The sequence below is a fragment of the Rhipicephalus sanguineus genome, chromosome 4, assembly GCF_013339695.2.
Source record: "Rhipicephalus sanguineus isolate Rsan-2018 chromosome 4, BIME_Rsan_1.4, whole genome shotgun sequence".
Lineage (NCBI taxonomy): Eukaryota > Metazoa > Arthropoda > Arachnida > Ixodida > Ixodidae > Rhipicephalus > Rhipicephalus sanguineus.
This window is the reverse complement of record NC_051179.1, coordinates 41,467,053-41,490,302: the sequence shown is the minus strand read 5'-3', so window position 1 is coordinate 41,490,302 and position 23,250 is coordinate 41,467,053. Positions and strand designations below refer to the sequence as shown.

Genomic DNA, 23,250 nt, shown 5'->3' with positions numbered 1-23,250 from the left:
TTCGAACCTTTTTACATGATACAAATTCATTGCAGTGAGACCCTTCATGAATTTCTTGCGTAACCTTCCTCTGCCTATTTCTGTCCCCACTGTCCACTTTTCATTGCATTTGTCTTTGGTAAAACAAATCTGAAAGAAATTAGGCACTATTTCAGCCACCCTGAAAAATTACTTTACATCACCTTGCACTAGCTAAGCATCCCTTCAAGACATTCTTCTCTTCAAGACTTTTAAACATCCCTTCAAGACTTTTATTGGAAGAACAAGGTCAATGACACTGACAGAGCCTAAAAGTCAAGCTTTTGTGCTGAAGTGTGCATAACGTTGTCGACTGCAAAGAATGTGTTTGACGATGAGTCCCTTTGCCAGCACACTTTTTTCAGCTAATGTCCATGCTGTTAGTGTAATACTTGTTGATCAATTTCCCAGTTCTTTTTCTCAGCTGCGTTGAAATTTTTCCTGTGCAGGAGTGCCTAAATGCTCGATCCACACATACATTCTTCTTAATGTTGCTCGTCATCCCTTGGAGTTAATTAACATATGATCCGACCTGCACGTCCCCTCCCCTCTTATAGACAGGCTCTCACCCTCCCCCTTAATATGAAAATTCTGGATAACCCGCTGCCCCAATGTACTGCCGCCACCTGTAGTTAACCAGTGCCCACCAAATGTAGTCTCCCATCATCCCATTGGTTTATCTCTAGACTCTAGTCCAGATCAGGGTTACCAATGGTGGCTACTTTTCGCCAAATTGGCGAATTTGAGAGGCCCGTGGCGACCTAAAATTATGAATGGCGAATTTTTGGCGATTTTCGGCTTAGGTCTCGACTGAGTTATGCCTCCTAAGCTCAGTGTCTTCTCAACGAATGAGCGGCAACATTCTGTGCATTTTTTCTTGGTTTTAGACCCACGAGTAGAATGTGCACATTACGCGTCATTCGGTATGTCCGTGCTGTAACTCGTGTGTATCTCCTCAATCCATCTACGGAAGGTACTGGAACGTCCCCCAGCGATTCTAGCAAAATGTAAGTCAGCGGACTGCCTTGCAAGCCGGGAGGGGGCAGTGTTTGACTATAAGTTTATGGCTTTAGGTGCTTTAAGCTTTTCTAAAGTTTAGCTTCTGAATGGGCTAGACGACGGGTTGGCCGCATTGTTCCGATTTGTTCAGCCAAAGCTCCAACTGTTCTGAATAGCTTGGCGACTTATTTGCTGTTGCAGATCCCCAATTCAGCTCGTATAAAGACTGTTTTGGAACAGCGAAGAGAGGCGGATACGCGGCTATTTGTGCAATAAAAAATATTTATTGAGGTGTTTTCCACTGTTCTCGGTGAGCGTGTGCAATGAAAACAATGGCTATATAACATTTTACGTTGTCTACCTGTTCATCAATAACGCATCGGATTGACGCGTGTAGATATAAGTGACTATAAGAAAGGGTCGGTGGCGTCCGGTATCATATTGGTTCACACTGAAAAGGTGTACGACTCACTAACAATCGTTTCCTGTAAGAATTCTGTCGTGTTACCTTCAATAAACCTTTTAATCATTTTAATTCATATAAGGGTACGTAAAGCTGTCTGCAAACAACGCTTTCACGGTTTTCGCCGAAGGTTTGCCCCACTTTTACCTTTGAAACGAGTGGACAGGGATGGAACGATATCATGAGCGTTTCATTCATTCAACCTTGCGCCACCACGCACATCTTGCGTCTAGTCGGAGAAGCAGCACCATGTACTCCCATCTTGAAGCGGGCGATACGACTGGCATTGAGAAACGTCACTATAATGTCAGGGTCTTGGACTGTACTGTATTCTACGGGGATTTTGTTACCAGGTATGCCGCATTATCTAGAATGGCGACTTTCTTGGCGAAATTTGTAAAAAAAATGGCGACTTTTGGCGACTTTTTGCTCGTCGTTTGGCGACATTTACTCGAAAGTCAGTGGCAACCCTGGTCCAGATTGAAACTGATGACCGCCGCAGTTTTTGCTGGAGGACAACGTCCATAGGCTGCAAGATCGAATACTGCTGGTGCACCACATCTTGGAGTACATGTAGTTCCATGATGCAATATCGCACACAGTAACCCATCTTCCTTTCAATGCAGAGCATTTTAACTATGGTTACTCACACTGGTCTTTCTCCAGTGCTGTTACGTCACGTTTTAACTTGTAACAGGACACTACTTCGGCTTAAAATGGATAAAAAGGTGACAGAAATGAAAGGGTCTCTTATCCATTCGTTTTTGTTGTGGTTGTTCCCTTCCCTATCAATTCCTAAGCCACCGATTATCTGAATTTGTATTGTTATAACCAGTAAGTGTTATCCATAAGGGAGCGCCGCGTAGCGTCGTTAGCGGAAAGAAAAACCCAGCCAGCTCCACTCCGTGAAAGCCGTCGAAACAGCGAAGTTGATGCCCCCTTTCCTCAGGCTATTGCCTTTCTTTTGCCTATACGTCGGGCGGCTTCTTCCTCGGAAGTATGAGCAGTCTTGGACATTCTGGAAGAGCGAACTCTCGAAGAACCGACACCCTCCTTTATGTTCCACCGAGCCCCTCACTGACCTACTTCTCGCCAACAGCTGGGTTCTGACGCGTTTTCCGCCGAGCCTCTCATTGGTTTGTCTTTTACACCGAGCCTCCCCCTCGCCTACCATTGGTACCGCCTTTCCAGCAAGCTTTTCACTCGCCCTTCTCGGCGCGACGCAGCTCCCCCCCCCCCCTCCTGCCAAACCTCACTCTCGCTACACCGTAAAGGCCTGACCACACGTACGCGTTGCAGCGTTTCAGCGCGTGACCTTTTGACGCGGTGCCGCGCCCTCTCCCTATGGGGATAGAGGGCGCATGACTGCGCGCCCCCTCTCTCCATAAGGAGAGGGCGCGGCGACGCGTAAAAAAGCCACGCGCTGACACACTGCAACGCGTACGTGTGGTCAGGCCTTAACACCACGTTACGAGCGTCACATCGCCTGCGCCGGCGAACCTCTTGGCGAATCGCCTGCACCTGTTGGTTGATCATCTTAACGCTTCGCAGCGCAGGAAAAACGGACTCAAAGAAAACGCTCGTATGTTGTCTGGTGTCGTTTTCTTTGCGTCTGTTTTTCCTGCGCTGCGAAGTGTTTAAGAACGGTCGACTATGAACATATTCGCGGTTATAAGGGGAGTCAAAGAGGAAAGTGGAAAGGAGAGGCCACCTTCTCGAGATCTGAGTGTCCGCACCATCCAACGCTAGGTTGGTGTACCTCTGTCCCCATTAGAAAAAAAAAAAGAATGAGCAGCCGTTGCTCACTCCCCGCTATCCGAAAGCGGTCTCGTCAGACGAGACCGCGATCAACAGTGTTTCGCCATCAAACGGGCTGCCTCTGGCTGCATGCCAAGGGCCGCATCCCCTGGCCGGAGGCGACCCAGAGACCTTGGAGCATCTCTTGTGTGCCTGGTAGGGGCGTAGTCAGAAATTTCAGAGGAGAGGAGGGGGTAAACCATACTTTAATTATTATGTTCGTGCGTGCGTTTGTGTGTGCATGTATACACACACATGAAAAATTGAAAAAAATTGGGCACCTGGCTTACGCCAGTCGGGCACACAGGTCATTACCGCCTACAGGCAACAGGGCCTCCCTGCTGTGCTGCATCCCTCACGGACTTAGTGTTCCCAACGCGCTCGCACATCCAGCCGTTGGCGGTGGCTGCGTTTGAGTACGCAATTTGTTCGTGCTACTTGTGTCAGCTTGCGGCCAAAAGAGAGCAGAATACATTGCTCATTAGACGAATTGAAGCTTCTGCACAGTCAACATGTCCTGACTTAACCTCAGTGTGCAGAGTATAACTGTAGCCGATCACTTTGGTGAAGGCACTACGATGTGTGACGGGTCAGTTGAGGTGCCGCGTACCAGAACTCACGTCAAAAGTATTATTTTTTTTTTCTCGAAGTGAATGCAACCAAAAACTAATTGCGCACACATTTGGAGCCTATGATTTCATTCTTTTTATGTCAATTAGTTACTGAAACTCACACAAAGCAACACACTTCATTTTCTTTCTTGGCACTCAATATTGAGTGCCCTAGAATTATGGTATGCGAATTCGACACATTCGTAGACAGTGCATCATAATTCGCGCCTGAAGGGGATATACTTGAGTTTGTGGGAACGATCTGGATCACCAGCTACCTTGAGCATCGGCCTCAGCTCTTGCCATCGCCATAGGCCGCCACCGCCGAACGGAATATTATTTTAAGTGCGTAGCACTTTAAAAGCCCGGCTTGTCGTTCATCCATAGATATCACGTGGCGCGATCACGCCTAAAATCAAGTGGTCAATACAGGCCTAAAACAAGGCTAGCAATGCTCAAAACCAGGTCGAAATAAACGAACGAGGTCTAAAGTCCAGAATTCCAGAATAATTAACCAGAAGTCCAGAATAATTCCAGAATAATTCCAGAAGTCCAGAATAATTAACAGAATATCAAAGAAGTAATCGTAATAATTAACCAGGGGCGTAGCCAGAAATTTTTTTCGGGGGGGGGGGGGGTTCAATCATACATTATATGTGTTCGTGCGTGCGTTTGTATGTGTGCGTGCATATACACGCAAGCAAATTTGAAAATTGGAGGGGGGTGTCAAACCCCCCAACGCCCCACCCCTTGGCTACGCCCCTGTAATTAACTTAAAAACGCTTCGTAAACATGCGGCTGACACCCGCGTCGAGCAAGAGAGGGCGCCACCGCCTCGGCGAGCGCGCGATTGCTCCTCCCAACGGCGCTTCTCCGGCGCCGGTGTTACGAACTTCTGCGAGAGATCATTCATTGACGGAGACCACCAACAGCACAACGGGAATCGCTGGGTGCTACGTACTACGCACTTCCTCAGGTTTCACAGCAGTGAACTGCATTTTTCTTTTCACTCTACTTCTTTTAACTCCCCTTCTCCCATCCAAAAGTGCGGATAGTTAGGCTCGTTGGTTGTACGTCTCAAAAAGAAAAAAAAAATCAGCGAAAAAAAACAGCAGGACATTGCGCTGCGGCCGTCTTCTCCAGTATTTTATGCCAAGGAAGTGCTTATTTTGAAATAAAATCACATTTTAGTGGTCCGCATCGCGTTAGCGCACTTCAAATCACCCGCCTGAAATCCGACTTTCATATGTCACTGCTGCCGTGCCCAACGTTGCCCGCCTTTACTGCGCGGCCGCCGACACTAGTAGCAGCAGAGCGAAAGTAGCGGGACCCACAGCAGCGACAACGGCCATCGAAGCTTGCCGCAATCGCCGCAATGGATGTGGACGGAGAACTTGACAACGAGACATTGGCTCGCGACGCTGGGCTCCAATTCAGCGATTTGAGTCCCGATAAACGCGGTATGCTGCTGAGGGCTCGTAGTGTCGGCGTCGTTGCATAGGGCACTCCGTCGAACTTTCTGTCAGAGCGACTTTCACGAGCGCGCAAAACACACGCGCGGCAGTACGCGATCCCGAAACTACCACTGAGACGCGACCGCGTGAGCGAAGCAGGGCGCGGGGTGAAGCGCAGTTCGGCGAAAACGGAACCTTTGAACCACGCGCGCCGTTTTCCATGGCAACGCCACAGAGGTTCTTTTTTTCCATGAATCAAACGGAAACGAACAAACAGCATTTTACTACGTCTTTTGATGCACGGAAGGTTCTTTTATTGCGATAGCAATTATATGGACAGTCTCGGCTGATTTTTGCCGTCGCCGGCCGCCGTCATTCACCGTATATATATACATACATATATATATATATATATATATATATATATATATATATATATATATATATATATATATATATATATATATATAAGCCACACAGAAAAATAATTCAGAAAAACTTTCTGACGCGCGGAATCGAACGGGCGACCTCTCGCTTTCCAGCGAGCGGCGTTAGACGGTTACGCCATCATCAGTACCGTCTTTCAGCCAATGGCAAGCTATTTATATACACCATTTCCTTCAACATGCTTTCTTATTCGCCACATAGATGGCGCGACGTGCGCGCGTTGCGCGCTTTAAAGATCATCGCCCCGCTCCTGCGAACGCCGTTGGTCTTCGCCCCATAGAGTTTGCTCCGCCCACGGCCGGGCTAGACCGCACGCCGAGCGCGCGCGTGCGGTCTAGCCCGGCAGTGCTTCGCCCTACAGGGAGTGGCCGCCTTCGTGCGCTTACCTCGAGGAAAGAAGGGGACGACCGGGGACGGGGGGGGGGGGGGGGGCGGTTGCATGTCTTGTGCTCTCCCACGAGGTCCGCGCTGAAGCCACAGAGCGTACGAAGGTCACTTCGCAGCGGCCGCGTTTGCGAAAGGAGCGCGCTGTTCAATCAGAAATAAATAACAACTGTGACAGTTCGCGCTCGTCCTGTGTGTACCTGTTCGTTCGTTTCGTGCGCCCTGCTTTATGTTTGAGCAGTGCGCTTCAAGTGTCGAGCTGTGACGCATGATAGTTCGCGCTCGTCCTGTGTGCGTTCTTTTCGTGCGTCCTTTGGGCTCGAGCGACGCGCTGGCAATTTCGAGCTGCTTTCCGTTTTTCGCGTTACATTCCAATTTATTGCTATCGCATTCATTGCTTCGCCGTTGCGGCGAAACTGTGACTATTTTTTTATAGCTGCTAGTTTAATTACTAGTGATTTATTGTAGGCAGACTCTCATACGTCATCGGGATCACTTCGAAAATGTCCCACTCATGGCGCTCATCATGTGATACATTTAGCTTAATTTCTCGGTAAGTAGGACACTGCTGTTGATAATATTGCCGTTTTAGAAGTTGTCATACATTGGGCTTTCACTCTGACATAAATTGTTATTTGCCTTTAGTGCCCCTTAAAGGCCGAGGCAGACGGTACGATTTTCCATGCGATGCGACGTCCGACAAGGCGGTGGGGAAACCGGAATGGTGACCTTTCACAGTATCGGACAGCCACCATTCCCTCCCCCCACCGCCTTGTCGGCCGGCACATCGCATGGAGAATCGTACAGGTACCGTCTCCGGCCCGGTCGAAAAACGGAACGGGACACGAGAGACGGGGCACGAGAGACGGAACGGTCGTAGCGCGGTGAGGCCTTTACGCGGCGCGCACGACTGTAATATTTGGCAGAGCAGTTCATAGCCGTGTCAGCTTTCCGCAGGATGTGTTTTTTCAACAAGCCCAAGGGTTGCTTCATGACCCCTTTAAAGGCTGAGACAGACGGTACGATTTTCCATGCGATGTGCCGGCTGACGCGGCGGTGGGGGAGAGGGAATGGCGGCTGTCCGATGCTATGAAAGGTTTCCCCACCGCAGTTTCGGACGTCGCATCGCATGGAAAATCGTACCGTCTGTCTCGCCCTTTATGGGCTGCACAAACAAGCGAACATAGATTCCGCTGGCGCTCCTACTGAATGAGCGGCGTAGCCTGAGGGTGTCTTGGGAAGCATAGGCGTGCGCACAGGGGGGGGGGGGTCAGGGAGGGGCGGCCGCCCCCCCCCCTAATCACCTAAGAGGGGGGGCGCAAAATCTGCCCCGTACATTGACCGTTCTAGTCACCTAAGAGGGGGGGGGGAGCAAAGTTTGCCCCATACATTGACTTAGTTGGGTGGGGGCGCAGTGATGAACCTTTGCCCCCCCTGATGGGGAACCCTGCGCACGCCTGTGTTGGGAAGTTCAAACCCCATCCCCTCGATAGATAGATAGATAGATAGATAGATAGATAGATAGATAGATAGATAGATAGATAGATAGATAGATAGATAGATAGATAGATAGATAGATAGATAGATAGATAGATAGATAGATAGATAGATAGATAGATAGATAGATAGATAGATAGATAGATAGATAGATAGATAGATAGATAGACGAATGCATTCTGGCTGGCTCTGGCAGCCCAAGGGTTGACAGAAGTAGCCAGAAGTTGAAAATCGAAGAGGCCCACTGACTGATTATTCTTACTTGAAAAAGTTTTGCTATGAGGAACGAAGACAGGCGGTAAAGAACAGAAGTCACGTTCGCCAACTCGATCACAACTGGTTTATTAATTTATTTGGGGGGGGAGGGGGGGCAGTACAGACATGCAAATGTTTTAATATCTTTCCAGAAGATGGGGTGAGGGGGCGGGGTACGTGTTGAAATTTTCCATGAAAAATTTCCATAGTAGTTTGCATGCGTATATATGCACGCCCACATACAACACGTATATGCACATAAACATAGAGACGTGAGACCCGCCTGATATAAAATCCTGGCTAGGCCTCCACTAGAATTTTGTGGTCTGAGCTGCCAGACGACGAAAATATTGCAATTGGGCATCAGCCGTGCAGTGAGACCGATCGAGTGGTGCGCGTAAGATAACAATAATTTGCGGGGTTTAACGTGCCAAAACCACGATATGATTACAATAAAGAAAAAAAACAATATGATTATGAGACATGCCGTAGCACAGTGCTCCGGAAATTTCGATCATCTGGCTTCCCAGTCGCGTTCCGCAGGACCTAATAAAGTTGTTTTGGATTCATCTGGTGTTCTTTAGCGTGCACTGACATCGCAAAGTACGTGGGCCGCTAGCTTATCAGCTCCATCGAAATGCGACAGCCGAGGCGGAGATCGAACCCGCGACTTTCGGTTCAGTAGGCGAGTACCGTACCACTGTACCACCGCTGCCGACGGTGCGCGTAAGAAAACACGTGGCAACGTAACAAATAGCAGAAAAGCCGTATACTTGCCCACAATGTTCTGGCTTGAGAAACTTGCGAATTCGTTTTCCGTGGCCGCAGGCATGGCGTGACGGGCACGAACAACGCGAGGATTTCGAAAGGCAAGATGCACCGTTCCCCAGGGAGCAGCCCGTGGTACGATCGAGTCTAGCGCGGCATGTAACAATGGCGATATGTCACGCAAGGATTGAAGCATGGTCACCGATACAGCATTTCAGGTTATCGCTTCCGCCAGGGGTTCGAAGATTACCACAATCTTGGCGCAAGAAGCAGTCGCTGCGTGTAAGGAACGTACTGTACGTTGCAAGCAGGGGGGCGTAGCCAGGGAGGGGGATTGGGGGGGGGGTTGAACCCCCCCGAAATTTTTTGATTTTGCATGAGCATATTACACGCACACATACAAACGCACGCACGAACATACAAAAAAGACGGTTGAACTCCCCCCCCCCCCCCCAAAAAAAAAATTCTGGCTACGCTTCTGGTTGCAAGCGCTAGTGTTCTTTAGTTTGCTCCAATATCGCGCTACGCCTTTTGAGCTAAGCTCATGATAATCTGCGATCCTCTGGAGGAAGCGATAACCGGGCATGCCCTCGAGCACATAAAAATTGGCTCATTGTTCGCCCAAGCAAGGTTCTCGACAGCAGGCGGCACTGAGGGCCATTTCCTCATGCGATCCCGTGGTCCGTTCTTCTGTGATCGACTGTACAGTGTTCACGGAATGAAAAAGCGCCATAACAGCTTTCAGAATGACGAACTGCTATACCACATCATGTCGCAATGAATTCGACCACTGAATGTCATGTTGGCTGTGGTGTAAGTGTACGAGCCGATATTAAGCCGATTTGACGCAAACTGAAGACAATTCGAAAGAACGTGTTGACTTAGTCCTGTATTGACGAGTTTCATTTCACGAGAACTCGAGATAGTCAAGCTTTAAAAAAATATATGTAATTAGGGTATGAAAGAAGGGCGTGACAGGAGCTTATATATGAACGCATGTGCCAAATGAACGAAATAACAAGAAAAAACGATCGAGGATGATAGTTTGTGTTAGACACAATTATTAAGCCAAGAAAAACAGAGTGGACGTTATTGGCAGGTTTTAGGTGAGGTCTATTATTATGGGAAATATAAGTGGATGAATAAACAACGTGTCGCCTGTGGGATGCGAACCCACGACTGCGGGGGCCGTAGCATTCGCACCACGTGCGCTATGTTGCACTGTGTCACACGGCGGTGGCAGCTCTTTCATTCATTTTCTTGGGTGTTTTTTACGGCGATCGAGCCTTAGATACCTCATCAAACGCGAAAAGTGACCGTCGGAGACGTCAACAAGAGTGATGCAAACAATCCCCATCACCTGATGACATCACTATGTGACGTCATATGACGTGACCTCGAACGATGACGTCCTCACATGACGTCTTCGCTTTGTCAAAGGTGCGCCGATCCCGGAGGCACTGCAAAACTACGTTGGGCGCAGGAAAGTTTTTGAAAGTGATGCAGTGGACTGAGGTGAAAAAGATGGGTTTCACCTTCGAGTCGCCTTAGGTCGCCTTAGGTCGCCTTAGGGACCATCTGACTCTTTGTAAGCTATTACCCTGGGAGTCAGCGCCGCTTGCGGCTTGGTATTTCGTCGTGGCTTCGGAACGAGACGTCCAACGAGACAGGGAAGGACATCAACACGCTTGCTTATAGGGCAATACTTTATTGAGCGATGAGAGGCCACCGCATACTGGACACACTATTTTCTGCAGCCATTCCGCGTGTCCCGGCAGAAACACCGACGCGTGGTGCACGCATTTGCAGATCGCCCCGTGATCTCATCGGCCGTGGCAGGACCTCTCCCGAGTCGTCTTACACGTGTGAGGAAGCTACGCTGACTTAAAATCAGCTATGAAAAGCCCTGTGACACTGAAATGAAGTACTATATAGATGCATGAAAGGTAAACATTCTGACAGCGTTGTCTGTCAGAGTTGGGTTTTGATTACTGAAGTGGACTGTGAGATATCCCCAACCAAAGTTGATTTTCAAGACCCGACGTACGAAGAAGGAGCCAGCTCGGCTCCTTCTTCAGGGGTGACTTGAGAGCTATAGTTTGTCCGCAAACTTCTTTGAGTTAGCGTTGTACCGGATGCTGTAGCCGTAAACGTGAGAGGCCGGATAAGTGGTGCCATCTGGCGGGGCAGAGATGAACCAGGCAAGCATAGAGTCGCAACTGCAGAAACCTAGTGAATTCTGCTTTGTTGCTGGCGTAGATTATCGGCAGCTGCCTAATACCGAATGAGTTGGCTTTTTAAACTCTAGTTTCTCAAGGGCACTAGGCAAGAACAAACAAACGTTCCTATAATTGAGGTTGCACGAAGCGTTACAAGACGTCGATATACCATTGTCCGGTACCCCGATATTCCGTAAACCCCTTTGGGTATATTGGAATACCGGACATGCTAAAGGTTAGACAGGTTGTCCAGAAGCGGCGAGAAGTGGGGAGAGAAGAGAAGGGTTACGGCAAAGTGGAGGGGTGGTCGCGGAAGGGGCAGGGAAAAGGGAGACACTTGGAGCACTGGAGATATCTGACAGTCCACTTCAGTATATAGATGCATGTAAAAAAGACGAGAAAGATAAGGGGTGATCTCATTTCATCGAACAAACTATATATCAGGTAACGAACGTGACATCTCGATAGACATAGCTGGAGACAACAACATCCGCACGGGTGTCTTGTGGTAGGTATTTTTTTTTTTTTTTTTCTTTTAACATGGCGCGATGTTTCTTTTTCCAGCGATAATACAACGGACAACAACTTCGAACAACTTCTCATTGGGCACGAACTGTGTTGTGATGGTGCACGGATTTTGCTATATAGTGTACAGGCGTGAGAGTTTTTAGCGAAAAACAAAGCAACAACAACAACGACAAAAAAAAAAAAACAAGACGATGCAAATCTGAAGACAGCGTGAGGCAGGTCGCCAGCTCGTGTTGTACATTACTATATGGTCAAGCGCGGCGTTTTGTCTCTGCTAACCAAGCGTGCCAAATGTTGACATTTGACATTGTGAAATCGGACCGGTAGTAATACCTTAGTTCGAAGCACTGATTCGAAATGAAACAAGGTTTATCCACAGCCGCTTTCGGGAACTGATGAATCAAATTTTAATACGAGTAGAACCATTCAAGTACTCTGTGATATCCGACCTCAGCCCTAAAGTGACATCAGCCTTAAATGTGCTAACCTGGATACCCAGATGAGTTTCTTCGACCAGGCGTGGCCGGGAATCGAACCCGCGTCCTCGAGCGAGGAGTTACTGCCATATATTTTGCCAGTATCACTACTACCATATTCGTGCGCAGGGTTCACCATTAGGGGGGGGGGGGCGAAGGGTCATCGCAGCGACCCCCCCCCCTCGCTAAGTCAATGTTCGAGGCATATTTTGCCCCCCCCCCCCTCTTAGGTGACTAGGGGGGTCAATGTATGGCGTAGATTTTGCGCCGCCCTCTTAGGTGACTAGCCTCCCCCGCCCCCCCTCGCACCCTGTGCGCATGCCTATGACTACTACCCGAGCCAGGGAGAGTCGACAGCGACCTGCCACACTACCATTTACCTCATATGTGACGTTTATGCTGAGGCCCCGCGACCCGAGCTTTTGAGTGCACATAGACTCGCCGATGGGCGTCGGCAGGATTTTAACTTGGAGGGTGCAAACCCATGTGGCATCACGGCGGGGTAAGGAGGGCTGGGGGCGCTGGGGTGGCTTGGCTGGGGGGCAAGTGTTGGTATGGATTGGAGAAGGAGGAGGAGGGGGGCATCGAACAAACTATAAAAGAACTATAAACGGAGGCAATCGTCCCTTTTGCACTGCCCCCTCCCCCCCTGCCGACGCCCATGGACTCTCCCATTACAGCAAGTGGGTGGAGGGGCCCATGAAGTCGTCTTCGAAAACCAACTCGGCACGATTTTGGAAGATGTGTTAATGTCGTTTACAATCTCTCGTTTACACGCCCGCCACACTACAATCCTGCCTGCGCACCAAGAGATGCGCTTTCACGGTAGCCTGAAAGCACGTCTTTCCGGGAAATAACACAGCGCTCGCGGTGCTAGGCCTTCGTGAACAACATTTTTAACATGGTGTTTGACAATAACCACACGTGGAAACAACGATGAAGCGATGAAATGGACACCGCAACCTATTACAGTGCGCCGGTGAAAGGTATAAGGAATTGGGTCGTAACCGCATGCTGGCGAACGTTGGCGCAGTTTTCCTTCCTGTTTTATCTGTGCTGGAACGATGCATGCTCGGGACAAGGCCAAAAACTATGTTCACAGCTCTTTGCTTACACGCTAAAATGCAACATGACAACCGTGGCTTCAAACAGGTGGCACCAGGTGCTATGAAAAACGAGATGACCAGAGTGCAGGACCACGCACAGTTCTTTAAGCGAACCAGTTTCGAAGGCTTATAGCCGCTCAATTCCAGATCGTTATATGAGGTTATATTAGGTGAGCCTATGTTTGCTTTTATTGGTCGATTCTTTTACGCTCATGTGACGCTACAATGTCTATGAGTCCTGCAGGTGTGTGCTTACCAAAGAAAAAAACGTCAGCTCCGCCCGCGCTGCCCTTCATCCGTGAAAGACAGTCGTGCCAGTTGGTTTCCCCTCGAACCGGAAACGCTTTTCCTCGGCTAGTTTAAGTACTGCACATATTAGAAGCTAAAGGTCCGTTGTTACTACGTAAAACATTACGTTTGGCTGAGCAGCGACAGCAGAATCCCTGATGAAATTCACCAGGACGTTGAAATTTCCGACATAAAACCATCGACACAAACGCGTATCTGTGCTCGAGTGCATGACGTCACAAAAATGAGTAAGCGCTATTGGATGAAGTATTTATGCAAATACTCTGTGGGAGGGACAGTGATGGCTGTGTGCGGAGCTGACATTTTTTCTTAGACTGTAGCCGGGTTTTTACTTACAGTAGCCTGATATTGTTCATTTCTTTTTAATTTATAAAGCCTTCGCAACTGGAACGATTGAAGAACACCGACCAGCTAACTCTTCATTACAGACACAGTGTAACATCATACAGGTTGTAAGGCCCGACGAAGCTATATATACGCAGAGATAAACCTTTCTTTTGTTTGCCTACCTCGGCGGCACAGGAAAAGTAACAAGCTTTGGTCCACGTTCATCTCACTACAAGTAGGGGGGAGGATGTGCATCGTAGGGCACTTGTCGACGTTGTCCCGCTGGCCGTGTATACACGGTGGCTGTCGGCGTCGTGACGTCACAGCCGCCACGCGTGACGTCATCGTTCGACGTTGTCACAAGGATGAGACGTCACTCGGAGGAAGAGAGAAGAAAAGGAAAGCGTTTCCACACACGCACTCTGCTACACGTACGTGGTGCGCCTTGAGGTTCCAATGCGGTATGGGGAGGAAGACGTCACAATTCTTCTTTCTCCTGGGTATACACGCATAACGCTGAGATAGAAGGGTGTTCAGTCCCAGAGCGTGCATTTCTTCTCCGGGTTCATGTAGCTCCCGCGCGGGCAATGGAAGGCCTTCGCGAATTCGTCGAAGTTCTGCAAGGCACCGTTGGACCTGCAACAAACAGTTTTCGTGGCGACCTTAATTATTAGAATGCGATTACTTCGCCTCCTGGCTTTTTACTCTGCTGTTGTAATATGACTAGCAGCAGGACATTGGCCCCACAAATGAGGCTTCTCTTTCTTTGCATCTTTTAATGTATTTACTATACAGCGTGCGATTCTGAGGCATATGTACCTGTACTTGCCAGGACTGTGCGTTTCGGTTTCGTACTTCTTGTAGCCTTCGTCACTGACGACTTCGCACCAGATCTGCGTTTGCCGGCGGCGGTGACATGCGAAGAAGAGAAAATGGAAAGAAGGGATATCAGTGAATAAATCGGTGAAAACAAGGGTATCAGGGAATAAATTTCGCTCCCAAGTACTTCACTCCACGTGTTCACACACACACACACACACACACACACACACACACACACACACACACACACACACACACACACACCACACACAAACGCGCGCGCGCGCGCGCACGCTTAATATTACTTCGCCCTTGGAATCCCTTCCTCTAATAGTTGAGAGAGAAAGATAAAGAAAGGCAAGAAGGTTAGCTTGACCATGGCCTCCGAGATTGCGCGGCGGCAGGTATCTGCCGCCGCGCAATCTCGGAGGCCATGACTTGACTGTAGAAAGAAGAGAGGTGCTACCATTTGGCTGAGATGGTGAATTCGTCAATAAAAAATGCTGCGGTGGTCCTCTCAAGCGTGTTTTTGCATACAGTTAGCTAAGTCCGTAGTTCGTTTATCGTGTTGTGTATTTCACGAAGGAACAACAAGCCTTTCGTTCGTCTGCCAAACAGAAAAAAAAGTACGCTAAATTGAAATATGTCACAGGAACACATTGAGAAAAAAAGACTTTTTCCTTCTTTACCTCCTTTTTTGTTCATTAAAACCCATGCAGGGTAGAAAACTTTGACGTGCATCTGGTTGTAACTCATCTGCCTCAAACTTTTTCGCGCGCGCTTCAGGCAAGCACAGCAGCTGGCTATGACGAAAACCGCAAAAAAAAAAAAACCAGAAAAACCTTCAACTCAGCTCATTCAAAGTCGGCATTGTTCGCGATGGAAAATGATTTATAGGAATTACTCGGTACCGCTACAATCTCGTCAATAGAGTCAGGAAGGCGATGCAGCAATGAATGCGTTCAACAGCCATGTAATTGTTTTTCTTCAGCCGTTCTTATTCCTGGCGATCGCGTCCTGTCTATGGTAATGAACGTTTTATATGCCTTGTATACACCGATTATACGGTACGTAAGCTAAAACACGGCAGGAAAAAAATTGACCTGCTAGTAGCACTGCACAGAATTCAAATTCTGCGGGCAAACCTGGGCGTATTGAACGAAGAAGACTTGTTCGTTGGTCAGTCCCAGGCCCGGCAGTCGCGGCTCTTGCCCATGCTTCGCGGCCCAGTTCTTGTACGCCTGCAAAATCCACAAAAGAAATGGAGACAACTTTCACGCTTTCCAGGTCACATGAAAGATTCAGAGGTTTACCAGCCATAAGTATAGTGATACATAACGCCTTGTCCTTTAACGCACTCTCTTTAGTTGAATATTAGATATCTTTGAAAATGCGAAGGGCAGCAGTGATGGTGCGATCAAGTATCGCTTACTACAACCATAATGTGTAAAAAAACTATTATCGCAATGATGAGCAGTAGCATAGGCGTGCGCAGGGTTCCCCATCAGGGGGAGGGGGGTTTCATCGCAGCGCCCCCCCCCCCACCCTATTAAGTCAATGTATGGGGCAGATTTTGCGCCCCGCCCCCCTCTTAGGTGTTTAGAGGGGGCGCCCCCCCCCCCCTGTGCGCACGCCTATGAGCAGTAGGCAGCACACTCGCTGATGTAGATGCGAAGCCATAATCTTCAATGTATGGAAGTTTATCCTTTTTCGCTTTTCTTTTTTTTTGTCTTTCCGTCAGTCAAAAATCCCAAAATAAAGCAAAAAAAAGCTTTGCATACGACTTATAGGGTGGAACAAGCCACCACAAAATGAACTGAGCAATTGTGTTGACTTCTGACCGTGTTGGTGCAATGTATTTATTCGTAGTGTTTAACGTATAAACTTTACAGTAGACAGGGACAAGAAAGCGTACACGAGAACGATAACTTTAAAGAGTGTTTCGTTAGAAGCCGGATCACAAACTATAAATGAAATCATACTACTCAGCCATGCGCAAACGTAGAGGCATCGAGCCGTATGACAATTCTTTCCTTGTTAAATATAGTGAAAGGGTAAGAACACATCGGTACAAAGACGCCTTTATAAGTCGGAGAAAGGTACGCGTCACCGTGCATCTATGACGACTAAATGCATTGTGGCATGTATGTACCATGCATTGCATGTGCCGCTGACCTCCGTGCCATGAACCATGCATATTGACGTGCATATGAACGCACACGAAGAAATTGCTTAAAGCGAATCGCCGTGTGCTCAACGACAGAGAGAGAAAGTTTTGATGACTCACGTAATAGGCTTGTTTCACGGCCGTCGAGTCGCAGATGTTTTCTTCGAGCGTCATGTTACCGTTCACCTGCGCAAATATATTCGCGTGGATATGGGAAAAACGGAATGGGTAGACAAGTCAGTAAATAGGACTGAGACTGAACAAATGCAATGTCGAACGTGCGTCGAACCTTCCTCTCTCCTCGGACATCGTTTCTCCCTTCCGGCACGTCACTTCCAGATCACACTGCCGGTCGTAAGTTCACTTCTGGTTTTCACTTCCGGTCTTAACAAGCACCCATCGCTGACGCTTCCTGTTATGGTTTATTCACTTCTAGTCCGTATTTGACCAACTTCTGGTCTACACTGCACTTCCGACCGCTCTCTCTCTCTCACGCACACATTGCGCGAAATTTTTAATGCGAAGCATAGTCTAGGAAATGAATTGAAACACTCTGTCACTGACTTCGCCTCAACCCCGCGTTCACTTATAGCTACATGCGCCGCATTTGCTTGACCACTAACCTATATTGTGATAACTGTGGAGCGTTAGAAACAGCGGAACGCATTTTATTAGATTGCCTTGGATACAGGGAAGAAAGAACTTGTCTCCACGGCAGAATGTACTCAACTTCTAAAGTACCACTAGATATCGTGCATACTTGCTCCTATGTCATTTCCTTCACAGCAACGTCAACTTATAAATTTTATTATCGTGTTACTCGATGACGTCAGCTTAATTGATAAGCTCTAAACCGGTCTGCATCCCAACCATTGCATTTGTTATCTTCATCTGTGCGTACCGCGGCCGTATATTTTCTTTTTTTTTCTTTTCTATTCCTGCTTTTCTGATCCTAGGGTCTTACTGTCATCCATGCCTTTCCCATTACAAAGTAGCATGTAAACACCTATAAGTACGACGGCAGAATTTTCTATACTTCAATAACGAGTTTTCTCCCCCCCCCCCCCCTTCTCTCTCTCGGATTTGTCTCGGCCACATTTTTCGGTCAGCATCAAAAGCAATACCACATCTCGAGGAACAGTGCAAAAAAAAAAAGCCCAGTGATGCAAGGTAGAACACAAGAACTCCCACACAGACCTATAATCAATGTTAAATGTACATTATAGACGATTTGAAGTGCTTGAGTTTGTCTGAAGCTTGCTGTTGTCCTATTGTATTTACTCGCCTAATACCAGCACATGGCTAACGTTGGTTTAATGTTGTGTTAGGGAACTGTTTCGTTAGGAACTGTTGTGTTAGGGAAAATGATGCGTTAGGGAACTTCTCGCTCTCGTGGGAAGTTCGCAAAAATCTATAATATTTAGTGACTGTGCGACATGCAAGGGTAGCAACAACATCAGAATCATGACTTACGTAAAGACCGGAGTTCCAAAGAGGGAACTGCGAGAACTGTTCCACAAAGCAAGTTGCACGTTGGCGAAGGTGCTCCAGCGCATCGTCAGGCCACCAATTGGTGTAATTCCCATGCTTGTCAAATTTCTTACCTGCGTTGAATGTTATTTTCAATGGCCATTTTCGACATTTTTTTTATTCGCGCTGAGAAGAGAAGCCAGTTAAGGTCGAGTGGAAATAAACAACCGGCGACAAAAACGAAATAGCACTGGATTTTCTTACTTGTGATTTACTTGCGGCATTTAGTGCGGCTCTTTCACGGCTGCATAAATTTAAAAGGCGGACACAAGAACTAGTACGTTAAATTACATAGTTAACGAAAGCTCATTAAATAAATCTGCAGTGGTGGGCACGAACGTAACGCTTCATTTTGAATAAACGTTGCGCAGTGCTCGAACCGGCATTATACGCCCACAATATCATGTGCCGAACACTGTTTATGTTCCATCTAACGCATATCACATGAGTCATTAGGTTTGCGTGGATTGCCTAATTAATACGTTTTACGATTATTAATTAATATCGATCCCAGCACTGCCGCGGCTGTATTAACTGCATCCGTTAAGACGTGCTAAAATAAGTTACTTTCACGATTTTCGAATTTCTGTCTTGAAGGACGTGAGCTCTTCAACTTGCGGTCACTGGCGTAGCCGGGGTGGGGAGCGGGGTTAAAATCCCCCGAAATTTTTCTATTTTTCCCGTGTATGTACACACGCACGCATATACAAACGCACGCACGAAACATGCATAAAGTATGGTTGAAACCCCTTCGCCCCGAAAAAAATGTATGGCTACGCTGCCTGCTTCTGGTACTTTTTATATTGGGTAACGATACTGGATTTTTGGATAGCGAAATTTTGTAATTGAATAGTGCAGGATTATTTTCGAGAAGACGACCTCAGAATATTGGATCGAATATCCAATATTTATAATTTTTAAACAAAGTGAAGTACATCAACATATTCTGTAGAGACTGTTTGACGACAACATGTTATGGTGTCTCTGGTGTAAGGACGTCACCAACGTGGGATGGCCGGTACATTTTAAATATAAATGATGCAGGAAGCAAGTTTTGTGCTCACCGAAACCGGCGAAGCCGTGGGTTATCTCGTGTCCAATGACGACGCCTATGGTGCCAAAGTTCAGGTACCTGCAAAGTGATGGGGAACTTAAATGAGACAGTTTTTCCACTGCAATCTCGCGATCCAAAATGTCCATTCTGTCGAAAGAGCGGAATATAATTGCCTGTCTCTGTTCTTGTAATTTCCAAATTATGAGGAGGGCATATACGTTGCAGCGGTTTACTGGTAATCAACGTTTCAAGAAAAGAAAGCGAAGCAGACAAATGCCCTCATTTTAAACGCATGCACTGGTTTATTACTTGTCATTCCAACTCTTTTAAGTGGGGACAACAGGTAATGGGGCCGAAAAAAGGTACTGAGGTTAATTGTTTTCTTTTATTTCGAATGTATCGTTACTCAATGACGGAGTGTCAATAAGCGACGTAATTACAGCTTTTCCGCTAATGGGATTTGAGCCCAGAGCCTTCGCATGCATAATGCGTGTGACGCTCGTTCAACTCAGCTACGGCGACGGGTGTAGTTCCATGCACATTACTTGCGTATACGTTAATTATCTCTACGAACTTCCACTGTTAGACCTATTATATTCGCTAAAGTTGTCGGCCATTTGTAAGCGACACCTTCATGCAGAAAGGTTTACATATTCGACACCTAGAAAAGTACTTTCGCGAGTGAACATGAGGAAACTATTACTTACTGTGGCCTATCGAGAATGAGCATGGGGGAACGCAAGATCCCAGCTGGGTAAACTGCAAAGGTGTTGGCACGTAATCTGGTGTGAAGATGACAATGTCGTAACATCGTGCACTTGACAACGAATGAAACATGGGTGTTAAAGTTCAAGCTAGAGTCGATCAATTAAGTGAAATCGCTATGACACCAAACATTTCTTTAACTAGAAGAATATTCGAACGCAGCATGTAGATGTACCTCTTTCTTACGTGCTTCAAGTTACGGTATCCGTTTAAAATGAACTCTTTTAAACCGAGAAGCATGCAGCGTTCCAACGTAACCGGGAACGTGTACATGCTAAATGGTAGTTATTATTAGTGTAATTGTCCCTACGTTACTATTTGCGGCGATAGGCAGCGAGAGCAGTCCTGGCGTGGTATTCTGAAGCGACCACTTTCGGCGATGACTTTCACTTTCGCGAGATTTCACGAGATAGCGCCGGTTGCCATAGGCGTGCGCAGTGTTCCCCATAAGGGGGGGGGGGGGGGCGAAGGTACGAGGTAGATTATGCCCCCCCCCCCTCTTATGTGACTAGGGGGGTCAATGCATGGGGCACATTTTGCGCCTCCCCCCCTCCTAGGTGACTAGGGGGGCGGCCGCCCCTCTGCGGCCCCCTCTTGCGCACGCCTATGTCGGTTGCGTCTGCATTTACGAGAGATAACGTATCCGGCCCGCCGTCTTAATTAAATAGCGCAGTTGGCGCAGTGCCAGACCACTGTGGTCAGTGCACGTGCGAGCACGTTTCACGCTGGTATCGCGGAATCTCGCTAAAATATCTGCGAAAGAGATGGTTCGAGAATACAGACCTCGTTCTATACTGTCAAGTAAATGCAAATATAAAAAATGGTGACAAAAGAAACGTTCTGTACTCACTAGCGTAGTTGCCTCGGATGTCATAGAACGCGTTTACGATCAGGGGATTTGTCGCCCACTCCCTGTCAAGGGTTGAAAAGAAAGGACAGGGCATGTGTATAACAGTAGCGAGAATTCCCGCCAACACAAATAATCAGTCAATAGTTCTGAGCTGTAACTACTCAATAACGGTAGCACATTGTATTTCGTTCGAAGGAACTTTTCGTTAACGTCATGCCTGTAAAAGATAGCGCTCTTCTCCATGTTCAGGCAGACTTATCGGAGCTGTTTATACGTATGATAAATCGCAATGACCATCTGAATGCTTAAGAAACAATTACTAGTTAACTTCATTCATAAACATTCCTTCAGTACTCTCAGTGTGAGGAATACTGAAGTCATGCCTGCTTAGCACAAACCATAATGGCACCCATTAGAAGAAGTTCTTCCAGATAAGTATTTGTTAAAAATGCAATAAAAGTATGTCAGGTTTGTTAAATATGTAATAGATTATTCGTAAATATGCAACATTGTCCTTGACTGTTAGACAGTGGCTCTTAGAAAAATGTTAACTGCAATGACGATACATTATAGCAGCTTACCCATTTGTATATCTCGAAAATGGATCTATAATGGACGTATAATTTAATCGTGCGTGACTTCACTGCTGCTTGACCTCAATCTCGCAATTTTCATGTGGCCTTTAAATTAAATGGCTTTAAAAAGTTGGTTATATACTCAGAAATAGACACATAGACGTTGCGATTTGTTAGAAGGTAATTTGTTTCACCTTGAGAAATTCCCCTGCAAAGGCGAAATAGCACTTTATCCAGAAAATTTCTTTCAAAGATTTGTTTGAAGGGTATTTTTACAAATCACTGTATATCTGGCAGAGCAAGAATCCAATATCGCGTAATTCTAGCACTCACGGCCGTATTTTAAACGCGGACAGCTTTGACGTCATAGTGAAATTAGGGGAGCAACCCAGCACTTACTTTTCCTTATCGACAGGCTTCGTAATCTTCGAGAAATCTCTGGCAAACTCAAAGCGTCGCACCTTGAGAATATTCACGAGAAAGTGGTCGTCGTCTATTTCAAGCTGAAAAAAAAAAACACGTCGAACACATCGATGTAGGATATGGTGCAAGCTCTGGCTACGTTAAGGAGAAAAATTCAGTCGACCATTATTTCGTTTTTGATTCATTGGTGTCGTCACCTTGGACTTTCACACGATTTATTTCTCAGTTTCTTATGTAATAAAGATCATGAAACGCCGAATGCATCGTTGCAGCCGTTAATCTTCACGTGCATGAGTTAACTGCAGTACGGCTCATTTATTTGTTACAGATACAAAACGGCAACGCGGTAACAGCCTAGGATGGCGGATCCCTCAGGTATCCGTAAAATACTCTACAGACATAAACCTGAAAAGGGTGGAACTGAGACCATCAATCACCAACTAGCCCAATCGACTATCCCGCTAAGTACTCCCCCCTCCCCGCCCCCCTTTTTTTTCTTCACCTGAAAGAGAAAGCAAAACGAAACGATGCTCACGTCATGATATTCTTTGTCCAGTTCGACTGGATCCAAGATGAACTTCGGGAAACCGACCTTCTGTCCCATAGCGGCAACCTGCGCACAAAAACATTTGCAGTTTCAACGAGTGATTGAAGAAAAACCGGTATCTGTGGGATTCACGCCCGAAGAGGTGCTCTACATAGTAATTGTGGGCATAGGCGTGCGCAGGGTTCCCCATCAGGGGGGCAAAGGTTCATCGCAGTGCCCCCCCACCCACCCTACTAAGTCAATGTATGGGGCAAATTTTGCGCCCCCCCCCCCTTAGCTGACTTGAAGGGTCAATGTACGGGGAAGATTTTGCGCCCCCCTCTTAGGTGATTAGGGGGGGGGCACCGCCCCCCACCCCCTGTGCGCACGCCTATGATTGTGGGCAATAAAAACGACTAATGTAACAGCACTATAGTGTCTCACTGATCAACGATTATCCATCAATATCCACACAATATGCTCGTCCGTGAAACGTTACGGCCTTACGGTCAACTGATGCTGAGTCGCTGACTACCAATTCTTTATAAGACCATGATCTGCTAGCTCTGCCTTATACACTACTCATTTCATGCTCAGCATCTGCTTACTCCTACGCATGTCTCTACAATAACCATGAAGAGTGGCAGACCACACCGCTCAACCTGGCCCTAGAAGACCATCTGTGTGCCGTTCATGTAGCCGAGGACGACGCCAGGACTCGAGGATTACTTGCTCCAGACCAGGCGGAGACTAGTCCCTCCTCTACTGGTGCTTTACAATAATGTTATTTCCTCCTCCTCCTCTTCTACTAGAGTCGTTACTACGCACCATAGATGACTGTCATTTGTCCTCGACCAGTGCAACCCCTGTCCTGTCTTTC

At 47.3% G+C, this 23,250-nt stretch overlaps 1 protein-coding gene across 1 annotated transcript in view; it reads right to left on the bottom strand.

Annotated features, from left to right (window-relative positions):
• Positions 1-13,587: 13,587 nt before the first annotated feature.
• LOC119389811 (neprilysin-1-like) overlaps positions 13,588-23,250 on the bottom strand; it is a 74,923-nt gene continuing 65,260 nt past the window's right edge. Inside the window, 10 exon segments of the mRNA XM_037657204.2 lie at positions 13,588-14,294; positions 14,478-14,551; positions 15,626-15,721; positions 16,768-16,833; positions 18,121-18,251; positions 19,242-19,309; positions 19,939-19,990; positions 20,847-20,908; positions 21,821-21,924; positions 22,380-22,457. Of these exon segments, the coding sequence (XP_037513132.1) occupies positions 14,192-14,294; positions 14,478-14,551; positions 15,626-15,721; positions 16,768-16,833; positions 18,121-18,251; positions 19,242-19,309; positions 19,939-19,990; positions 20,847-20,908; positions 21,821-21,924; positions 22,380-22,457 (834 nt within the window). The 3' untranslated portion in view covers positions 13,588-14,191.